We start from the raw sequence: 12,500 nt of genomic DNA, 5'->3' as shown, positions 1-12,500 counted from the left end.
TCGTTGTCTTTGTCGGAAAAAAATTGTAAAATCGCCTGACAGGCGTCATGTCTCGTCCTTCATGTTTAGTATTGGTGTAGGCTTGGGAGCCCTTCTAAAGCGCTTTGAGCACGTCTAGTGGATATTCCGCCAAATAAATGCTGTGCAATTATTTTTTAAAAATAATATTTTTATCAATTTTGAGTCAGGAAGGGGTAGATGAACAAAAGGTTTCGTTCTTGATCACCCTAAAATTTATAATCGATTCCTTTCATAATTTCCATTGTAATGACATAATATGACAGTTATTATCATTAGTAACCTTTTTTTATTTTTTTTTTGGTTGTACTTTTTTTTCCTCCTCGTTGACGCGACATCACGGTTGACATTGACACAGACATAATTTGGGATTGGCAGATGCCAAAAAGCCTTGACTATTGATGACAGGCGTGGGCATTGATACCAACACACAAAATTTGATGTAACCTTGAATTATAGTCTACAAACAACGACCCCCCCCCCCCCAAAAAAAAAGAGCTGTGTGCTTGTGTGTGTGTGTGGTAGGGAGGGGGGGGGGGTGCGAATGCGAGTAGTCCCGAGGAGTACCCATTTAACCTGCCACGGGAGCACTGTCGATTTGTTTTATGAATAATAATAATAATAATAATAATAATAATAATAATAATAATAATAATAATAATAATAATAATAATAATAATAATAATAGTAATATAATAATAATAATAATAATAATAATAATAATAATAATAATAATAATAATAATAATAATAATAATAATAATAATAATAATAATAATAATATAATAATAATAATAATAATAATAATAATAATAATAATAATGACGATAAATAACAAATCTTTATTGTATACAAAATGGAAAAATTTCCGTGGTCTACGTTGCTTTTAAAATTAAATTAGATTGCAAATGTATTGATATTTTGCGTATTGGAAAAATACTCACATCTCCAACGGGGTATAACATACTAACACACAAAACTGCAAACTCGAACGTTGATAGTCTGATTGATATAACTTAGTGATAAGTTAATTATAAAAATGGCTGTCTAAAAGCAATAACAACGGGTTCTATTGATGCTCCGTTTTAAATTAAAATACTCAGAAAGTCCGCCAGCCAGAAATTACACTCCAGCCCAAAAATCTACATGGAACCTTGAATGTTATAGTCTGATATATTTTAATGAGAATTAATCATAAAAATGGGTGTCTAAAAACAATAACAATGAGATGAGTGAAGTCAATTTGGTTCCTTCTATAAATATCCAAGATTTTTACTCACTTCATCCGCTCTCTCCACCTTCAATACATATGTATCTATTCTCTCATCACTTTCTTGTGCGGCTATGCATGTGGTCTTGTGATCTGTTACTCGCCTTTGGATCGGACGGTACTGGGTTCTAGTCCCGCTCTGAGTGGCGCATAATTGAGTCCTTGGAAAAGGCTCTTTACTCGCATTCTCTCAACTTGTCCACTGTTAAAATGAGTACCTCGCTGTTTACAGCGTCGCCTCTGTCGGGACACAATTGTAATATCGCTTAACAGTGATGTCTCGTCTAATATGTTTTTCTGTTGGCCAAGGACCCTTATAAAGTGATTTGAGCACCTTTATTGAATATAGCGGTATAAATAGCGCAAGTAAATTGTTCTCTCTCTCTCTCTCTCTCTCTCTCTCTCTCTCTCTCTCTCTCTCTCTCTCTATATATATATATATATATATATATATATATATATATATATATATATATATATATATATATCGACATGTTAGATTATTATAGCTATTGCTACATATGATGCAAATATCTTGGACGGTTATTGATGCTATGAGTTTAGGTAAAATGCTCACAACATCCGCCAGTCGGAAATAACGTACCGCCACACAAAACTACGAGTAACCTTGAACGTTAAAATCTGATTGATATTATTTAGTGAGAACAAATTACCAAAATGACTGCCTTAAAACAATAAAAAAGAGTTGAATGATGTCAATTTCGTTCCTTCAACAGTCTGATATAATTTAGTGAGAAAAAATCACTGTTGTGCGCAAGACGAAAGATAGAATAGAGAGACAGTAACTGGGACCGGTTCTGTCGACCACATAACTTCACTATTAATTAAAATATATTTCTAATTTCAACAATTTTTAGAGTAAACACACAGTTCTTAGTATCAAACCTATTATAAATTTGACGGGTGAGGAGGAAAAAAAAAAAGAACTGGCATATTATTATATCATTACATTGAAAATTATGAAAACTATTTTTTATTTTGTATGAAATCCTTTATAAATTTTACGATGATCAAGAACGAAACTTTTGCCATCTACCTCTTCCTGGTGCAACATTTATAAAAATATTATTTTTAAAAAATAATAACACAGCATTTATTTGGCGCAATATCCACGTGCTCAAAGCGCTTTACAAGGGGTCCTAAGGCAACAGCAATATTAAACTTGAAAGACGAGACATAACGCCTGTCAGGCGATGTGACATTTTTTCCTAACAAATTCAACGAACGGCCATGTACTCATTTTACACCTGAGTACGGTGAGAAAATGTGAGTAAAGAGCATTTTCCAAGGACTCAACTCTGCGCCAGGCAGAGCAGGTCTCGAAACCTGAACCTTCCGATCTGGAAGCGAGAGTCATACCACAAAACAGGGAGGGGCACTGTTCTGTCGGCCACATAACCTCAATATTAAATTTTATTTCTAATTTCATCAATTTTTGGAGTAAAAACATAGTTCTTGGTATCAAACCTATTGTAAATTCGACGCTGATCACAATCTGACGTCAAAACAGCGAAAATCCGAAAAAAATTGTCCAATTTTTTATACTGCCACGCCCCCGATCGCCGATCGCCTCGAAAAATATTAAGCAAGACGGGCTTTGCGAGCGATGGACCGTACCTAGGTTTATCGGCCAGGTATTTGGCCACACAGTTTGCGTTTTCACCCCGGTTTGCCTGATCGGGGTCTGAACCAGGATCAAAACCGCGCGTGTATTGAGCCTTTAAGGTACGAGTATCTCTTACAACATTACATATCGATGTGTGTGGCTTTGTTATATAACGGGATTATTTATACTCATCTTGTGGCGATCACATAATTAAGTTGTGCTGAAGGCGATGCAACTATAGACTTGAGTCAGAATATTCAGGTGATATAATATGCGTTCTTGGCTGATAACCAAGTGTCTGTCCAATGGAAATTAAAATTGTAAACCACAGGCATCTTACATGGTCAATGTTGATGCGGAGTTAGGAGCCCCTGTTCAATGTTTTGAGCTGGTTTAATGGACATTACGTTATATGCATGTTTTAGATTCTTCAAATGTCTTAAGTTTGAAAGTGGCGTGATCAGTAACAGGAGAGTGGCAAGTTCAGATAGGACAAGTAAATGTAACAATAAGTTCCCACTGATGTAGAGTCGCCTGGTGTCTCTCTCATCCTATTATAAATATGGATTAAGATCCTGGCGACCTGATAAAATAGTAAAACCTGATGTCAACGGGAAAACACATATGCTGTCCAAGTGAACGAATCGAGAGTCAATAATCTTGCAAAAAGAAAAACAAAACCGAAAATGTCTGAAACTGGACATGAACGCGGGACCGTTCGGGTAACAGTGCTTTGCCTTAACGGCTCGGCCACCCCGCCCTCTATCTAAAACATAGATATCAGATATTGAGAATAAGATTGAAATGCAAAAAATATTGAACTATAATCTTTTTATTTTTAACTTATGAATACATTAATATTTTGTTACCAACACAAAAATAAAATATATATATATATATATATATATATATATATATATATATATATATTATATATATATATATATATATATATAAAGCAATATTCACTACTCTTGCTCAGCGCTTTACAAAGGGTCCCAGTCCAAAGCAACACGTAACATGTAGAATGACACATGACGCCTGTTTTGCGATATTATAACGATTTCCCGACAGAGACAGCGCTGCTAACGGCAAGGTACTCATTTTATATCTGAGTAGTGAGCCTTTTCCACGGACTCAACTATGCGCCGATTCCAAATGCCAGGAATACGCGCTTTGCCGGTATTACGCATTACGCAAGCCCTCAGCACAATTATTCGATCATTCAAGAAACATACATTTCCTTCCCTTATTCAGTTTGGGACTTTATATAACAAGTATCAATATTTTCTCATTAATTTTGTTGGGGCGAAAAAGTTTTGTCATTGCTTTATGAAATAATATATTTCCAATATATATACAACTCGATCATTTTACCCACTTACACCTCCCCCTCTTTTTTAAAAAAATTGTATGAGACCATAATATACTATGAATGTCATTCTGTATACCGCCTATTTTCGACTTGAACAATTTCAATAACTGTTGTATAAATAATCACTGACAGAGAAATGCCTGGAAACGTGTGATCTATACAGAGAAGCCTATAAATATGCACCAGATCATGACGAAATTGTATCTACGTGTGAAAAGTCCTGCGACGACGGTCCTACTACTAAACCAACCACCGGTAAGAATGTATTCATCAGACAGGACTTCAATTGCTTTGAAAAGCATCCTACCCAAAGAGTAAAATCAATAATAATGTGAAGTTGAATGTAAGCTTGAATTTAATTACAGATCAAATGAACGTTTCGGGTTTCCCCTTTATCAACAAAACAGGATGAATGAAACACCACAGATGAATGTGGTGTTTCATTCATCCTGTTTTGTTGATAAAGGGGAAACCCGAAACGTTCATTTGATCTGTAAAGCTTACATTCAACTTCACATTATAATCTATTTCTTCGAGCTCCGAGTAGCAACATTTACATTACCCAAAGAGTAGCAACTGACGTCAACTTACTAGAACTGGACTATTATGTTAACGTAGATAGCGATTCCTTCTTCTTCTTCTTCTTCTTCTTCTTCTTCTTCTTCTTCTTCTTCTTCTTCTTCTTCTTCTTCTTCTTCTTCTTCTTCTTCTTCTTCTTCTTCTTCTTCTTCCTTCTTCTTCTTCTTCTCTCTTCTTCTTCTTCTTCTTCTTCTTCTTCTTCTTTCTTCTTCTTTCTTCTTCTTCTTCTTTCTTCTTCTTCTTCTTCTTCTTCTTTCTTCTTCTTCTTTCTTCTTCTTTCTTCTTCTTCTTTTCTTCTCCTCCTCCTCCTCTCTTCCTCTCTCCTCTTCTTCTTCTTCTTCTTCTTCTTCTTCTTCTTCTTCTTCTTCTTCTTCTCTTCTTCTTCTTCTTCTTCTTTCTTCTTCTTCTTCTTCTTCTTCTTCTTCTTCTTCTCTTCTTCTCTTATTCTTCTTATTTCTTTTTATTCTTTATTTTATTATTTTATTTTTATTATTATTATTATTATTATTATTATTATTATTATTATTATTATTATTATTATATTATTATTATTATTATTATTATTATATTATTATTATTATTATTATTATTATTATTATTATTATTATTATTATTATTGTTATTATTATTATTATCATCATCATCATCATCATCATCATCATCATCATCATCATCATCATCATCATCATCATATTATTATTATTATTTATTATATATTATTATTATTATTATTATTATTATTATTATTATTATTATTATATTATTATTATTATCATTATTATTATTATTATTTCTATTACAGTTATCATTACAACCATTATTATTATTATTATTATTATTATTATTATTATTATTATTACTATTATTATTATTATTATTATTATTATTATCATTATTATTATTATCATTATTATTATTAACATGGTATAAATGTGCGTCGTTGACGGCTGAGTGTTACATATTTTTGTTAAACCACCTAGTCAAGCGACGCTATAAGTGGTCAGTGAGTGAACTGGTAAAATTACTCATAGCGCACTGGCCCTGGCATTATGTCCCTAGGAGAGGCATGTTGCACACGTCATCATGTTCAACACATAAATAGTTAGGTGGCAAAGAGGCCAGAATCCATAACGGTAGCAGTTGAGTTTTGTTTACTGATCTCTGAATATACCACCTAGCAATTGGGTAAACTGTGGTGGTGCTTTTGTGGGGTCGAGTCCAAATGATAAGGTTAATGGTCTGGATTCGAACCTAGTAGGCGCGCTATGGCTATCGTTACTAACTGCGCCAATCAACCTACACCACAAACGGCTCAGGTATTATCTAGGGCTGATTAAGAATAATCTTAAGAGCCCTTTTATCTAATTGTAATAATAACAAATGAGTCAAGACAGTAGTAACACCCAATACAATAGTAGCAATTCTATACAAGTTTAATTAGATCGTTACAGGAAAAGATAGAGAGAATAAGTGGAAGGTAGAATGTAGATTATGGATGATGTATATTTTACACTTTTAACTATTAATCCTGTATTTATTTAATCACAAGAAGAATGGCTCTAATTAAGAGGATCGAATTTATTTATTTATTTATTTATTTATTTATTTATTTATTTATTTATTTATTTATTTATTTATTTATTTATTTATTTATTAATTTTAATCCTATGTGTCACTGGGTTGGTAATTTGAAAATAGTATGAGCCCAAGTGGATGATCTTTCGTCCAACTGTTGTTGCCGAAGTCACCCAAGTCAAGGCTTGCTTGATTTAATATTTGGTTCTTTTCTTATTGAGACTGGACTTGCGTCTTTTGCACGGTCAATGGTTGTTTCTGGTTCTGCCGGATCTTCTTTAAGAGCAATGACTGTTTCTGGGGTGGCAAAGTTGTTCTGGTGTGTCACGGACCTTCAGTTAGAGTTTAAACAAAGAGGTCTTAGAGACAGTTCTGGTTTATCTTTCGCCATCATTTCATCCTTGAACGACACATCATGACAGCTTTAATTTGCCGACCAAAGGCAAGGAGAAGCGATCCCTCAATGATAATGGTAATCATAATCATAACATAATTTGTATATCAAACATCAACTAATAATAATAATAATAATAAATAATAATAATAATAATAATAATAATAATAATAATAATAATAATAATAATAATAATAATAATAATAATAATAATAATAATAATAATAATAATAATAATAATACTTTATTGCATCCCAAAAAGGAATTTTTTTGGTACAGACATGTTATAATTTACGCAATAAGATAAAAATACAATGGAAATAGGATGTATATATAAAAAAGGAGCTGCTCCATAACCAGAGCTGCGCTTTATAATATGAATAATTTCAACACTGTAAAATAGTTAAAACTGTCACTATAAATTTAAAATTGAAAAACATTGCAAAACAAATAAATTAATAAATTAATATTTACATTTTTTGAAAGTAAAAATGCGAAATAATTATATAAAATGATTATTGCTTGTTGTTATAAAGCCTAATACTGGACGACAGAAAAGATTTTCGGTGTCTCTCTGTTTTCGTTGAAATAGAGAAAGGGCGACCACTTCTTTCTGACATAATAACTGATGGTCTTAGTGGATGATACTGGTCATTTAATATTTTAGTTATCTTATTTATACAAAATTTCTGGTATAAAAGATCTACATCGTCAACATCATTTATATAGCGTTTAATGCATTTTTTAATATTTGAATTTATTTTGTTCCTTTCCACTGCTAAGCAATTGCCTCCCCAAGCTGTTATACAAAATAACAAAACACTTTCGATTACTGCTCCATAAAATAATGTGCAGAGGGTTTTATCTATTCTAAACTGAGAGAGTTTTGATAAAAATATGTACGTCTGCGCATCTTATGCCTAATTATTTTCAAGTGTTCATACCACTTGAGCCTGTCATCAATCGTTACACCAAGGTATTTGTAGTGATGAACTCGCTGGACGAATTGGTCCTTTAATTTTTACGGTTCTATCGGTTCCTTCACTCTCCTAAAGTCAATCACTAGCTCCTTTGTCTTGCTTATGTTAAGCTCTAGGTGGTGGGCATCACACCAAGACACAAATCTATCAATTTCTTGCACATAAGCCACATCGTTGCCATTTGTTATGAGGCCTTGAAGAGCGGTGTCATCTGAAAACTTTATTAAAGGTACACTCAGGTTTTTACTTCTACAGTCATTCGTGTATATTGTGAATACTACAGGGGACAATACACAACCTTGAGGAGCACCAGTATTTGTAGTTATACAGGAAGATATGTTTTGTCCTAATTGAACATATTGTGCTCTCTCCGTAAGAAATTCGAGCACCAAAGCAATTATATACTTGTTTAAATTCAGACTAGTCCATTTTTGAACAACCAACTGAGGTTGCATTGTATTGAACGCTGAAGAAAAATCTGCAAAAAGCAATCTGCAATAGCTCTTAGCATAATCTAGATGCCTGTAGATGTTGTTTTTCTAAATATTTCATGACTAACAGCTGGACTATCCTACATGATGAGATTGTAGCAGGATTTTGTCCCTTATATTTTATAATTTAGGAATTATAAATATGATTATGATGTGTAGCAGGGGATTGACGGTTGATTACAGAAATCATATAATATACGTACCGAATATAAATGGAAATAATAGCATGTTTCATAATAAAAATGTTAACTATAGAATAAAATACTTATAGCTGTAATTTTATACAAACATTTCAACTTACGAACATCCATATAATAAGTAACAAATAAGATAGACATAAATGATAATAATGATAATAATAAATCGCATTGAATTCACAGTAATATCTCATTCTAATTGAACACGTTGAGTCAATTATAAAATACCTTCAGCCAAGAAAAGTTGCTTTAAAAGTTTGAGATTTGACAACTGGTTCCTCTCCGGATGTTTTAGCGTGTGTGGCCGTTTATTCTGAGTTAGATGAGTTTTGTTAAAATTTGCATGGGAAACAATTTTTTTAGAATAGCCAATTGGGAGGAATGAACATTCTAGATAGCCAGTTCTTGTATTTCGATTAACAAACCCGGGTAGGGATCAAAATTAGCGGGGAGACGAGAATGTTATTTACAGTTGGCTAGTCTCTTGATGAGACGCGAACCTGAGGGCATAAGCGCACCTGGAGTCTTATTAGGAGAAAGGATAATTAGTAGGAAGAATACAGACATTGAACAGGTATGTATGGCCCCCAGCGGTTAGCGAGGTGTAAGAAACAGCATTCTGTTAACAATGGGTAAGTTCGCGATATCTTGACCATTTCATTATTATAAATTCTTAAGCGAAATTTGGAACGAATTCGAGTTGACAATTGGCTAACAAACTGTTCCTGTTGAATTATCTAATTTCAAGGTGTTAACTTCCTTTTGCAATTACCGGTGTCCATGATGTTCACTCATCAATTGAAGGGGCTTTTGACAACAGGCAGTCGGGCAAGTGAAAACAGCTCGTCACATAGCCGAATAGGTTTGATCTGGCAGAATGTACTGATAGACTAGATCTATATTTATGATGTATAGATAAGAAGAAACTCTGGCTTTATGGATTGGTTCTATAACTCTAAAGGACCACATTTTCCTAGTAGTGGTACTACTAAAATTACTACTACGACTACTACCACTGCCACTACTACTACTACTACTACTACTACTACTACTACTACTACTACTACTACTACTACTACTACTATTACTACTACTACTACTACTACTACTACTACTACTACTACTACTACTACTACTACTAACTACTACAAACACTACTACTACTACTACTGCAACTACTACTACTACTACTACTACTACTACTACTACTACTACTACTACTACTACTACTACTACTACTACTACTACTACTACTATACTACTACTACTACTACTACTACTACTACTACTACTACTACTACTACTACTACTACTACTACTACTACTACTACTACTACTACTACTACTACTACTACTACTACTACTACTACTACTTCTTTTTCTTCTTCTACTACTACTACTACTACTACTACTACTACTACTACTACTACTACTACTACTACTACTACTACTACTACTACGACTATCGCCTATTCTTATTCGACCCTTCTCGACCCTTAGGGGACAGCATGACTCAGCAGTACGGCCTTTGCTTCGTACCCGAAAGGTACTAAGTTCGATCACCCGCTGCTGCGCTTTATGGCCTTGAGCAAGTCACCTCGTCCTAGCTCAATTTGCGGCGCTGCATTGCGACTGACGCCTGGGTTATTTCAGTCTTCCCTTGGAATAGACCCTAGAGACAAATTTCCATATGGGATGAATAAAGGGAATTTTAACTTTTAATTTCTTTTTTCTCCCTTGTCTCTTCCTTCCCCAGCAACTTCATCAAAGAAACCAATGTCATCAGGAGCAAAAGATAAAGGTACGTATAGATGAAGACTATATTTGGAATTAGATAAATAGAATAGTTTTCTCGCCAGAAAGTGAATCAAGAATAATATGAGCTTTATCAAGATAAAACCAAAAATTTAAAAGTTAACAAAAAGAACAGGAACTGCTACTACTTCGACTACAACTACTACTACTACTACTACTACTACTACTACTACTACTACTACTACTACTACTACTACTACTACTACTACTGCTACTACTACTACTGCTACTACTACTACTACAACTACTGCTACTACTACTACTACTACTACTACTACTACTACTACTACTACTACTACTACTACTACTACTACTATACTCTTCTACTACTACTACTACTACTACTACTACTACTACTACTACTACTGGTACTACTACTACTACTACTACTAATACTGCCACCACTACTACTACTACTACTACTACTACTACTACTACTACTACTACTACTACTACTACTACTACTACTACTACTACTACTATTACTACTACAACGACGACGACGACTACTACTACTACTACTACTATTACTACTACTACTACTACTACTACTACTACTACTACTACTACTACTACTACTACTACTACTACTGGCTTTGTAATTTATTTTTTACTATTTGTCTAACGAAATTGTAGTTTTTAGCATGATACTTTATAAACTTTTTCGATTTTCATAACCAGTTTTCCTTTCTTCTTTTTATAGTCTTTCTGTAATCTTATATTAACTAGTTTTGTTCCTTTTAGTTCAAGATAGTTTTCGTCACATCGGGGTTACCTGGTCACACCAAGAAACACATTTATTGATTGGATTGAATGGTGTCGTCTGTAAATTTCAATAAAAGGACGCCAACTGGGTGGGGTTCCTGACCTCCCGTAGTGGGCAGGGGGTATATATTGTGTCTTCTATCCCCTTATATATGTTTTCCAACATGCTTTCTGTCTTTGTCTTGGAATGAGATTACTTGGTTTTGTCCTGGCCCTGGCCGGAGTCCTAGCTGGGAGGGAAACAGTCAAATGCAGTTATTGTTTTGGGAAATGATATTTTTTTCCTTGTAAATCATCTCTCTGTTATGTATTATTATATTTGTTATTTTGAATTTATAATGTAAGTATTTGAGTGTATTCCTCTTTGTTGGATTTTGTGCTTGTGTCCGGATGAGACTTATAGGTGGTCTCAAACTAAGTACTTTGATAGTGTGCTCTTGGAATCTACATCTGATCCCTATTTGTTCCCAGTTCCCCTATGTCTTATTTTTTCTTGGATGCTTTATTTGTAATTCTAGAACTTTTTACTATCCCATTAATTTTCTTCCTTTTTACTGGCACTGATATAACCTAAATGTTTTGCACACTTCAACTTTGGCAATCGTTTGTGTAAAGAAATAAATTGGGCGAGGTCACACATCCCTGGGAGCTACTGGCGAACTTATGAGATTTCTTCCTCCTTTACTTTATAGACTGTTTTCTATCAGTCAAAAATCCAAGTATTCAGGATATGACAAATTGTTTTATCTAGAGATGGGACCATTTTAAAACAAGTTTGTGGGGCTGTTTGGTATTAAAGGCTGACGAAAAGTCAACAAAAAGAACCATGCAATGTCCTTAAGGGGTACCTTCATGTTTGCAGATATTATTGGTAAAAAGGAGAGAAGCATCTTTAATGTTGCCCTTTTTTATATGATACTAACGAAAGAGTGAAAATGGAAAGGCTTCGTATGGGAACAAAACAGACAATGGACGTTTCGGGTACAAACCCTTCTTCAGCACAACAATACACAAATAAACGTGGAAAACAAATAAAATATAATGAAAAATAACTTGTATCGTCTGTACTCAATGGTGGTTGCAGTATGAATGAAATGTTAGCGTGGCGTGGGTAGAGGATATGTGTCCCAGGGGGGTGATCAAATTGATAAGAAAAGGTCAGCGTCAGGGAACAGAACCTTCCAGAAAATAATGGAAGATAAAAGACATATTAGTGGTGGTGGTAGTAGTAGTAGTAGTAGTAGTAGTAGTAGTAGTAGTAGTAGTAGTAGTAGTAGTAGTAGTAGTAGTTGTTGTTGTTGTAGTAGTAGTAGTAGTAGTAGTTGTAGTAGTAGTAGTAATAGTAGTAGTAGTAGTTGTTGTTGTAGTAGTAGTAGTAGTAGTAGTTGTAGTAGTAGTAGTAGTAGTAGTAGTAG

At 33.8% G+C, this 12,500-nt stretch overlaps 1 protein-coding gene across 1 annotated transcript in view; it reads left to right on the top strand.

Moving 5' to 3' along the window:
* Positions 1-12,500, top strand: part of LOC144956742 (uncharacterized) — a 22,630-nt gene that overhangs the window by 5,329 nt on the left and 4,801 nt on the right. Inside the window, exons 3-4 of the mRNA XM_078887421.1 lie at positions 4,422-4,544; positions 10,262-10,306. Coding sequence (XP_078743547.1) covers positions 4,422-4,544; positions 10,262-10,306 — 168 coding nt within the window. The remainder of the gene's footprint in view (positions 1-4,421; positions 4,545-10,261; positions 10,307-12,500) is intronic.

The sequence above is a fragment of the Berghia stephanieae genome, chromosome 11 (assembly GCF_034508935.2).
Source record: "Berghia stephanieae isolate SIO BIC M18660-M18661 chromosome 11, UCSD_Bste_1.3, whole genome shotgun sequence".
Lineage (NCBI taxonomy): Eukaryota > Metazoa > Mollusca > Gastropoda > Nudibranchia > Aeolidiidae > Berghia > Berghia stephanieae.
The sequence above is the reverse complement of the archived record's forward strand: the minus strand, read 5'-3'. Positions and strand labels throughout refer to the sequence as shown.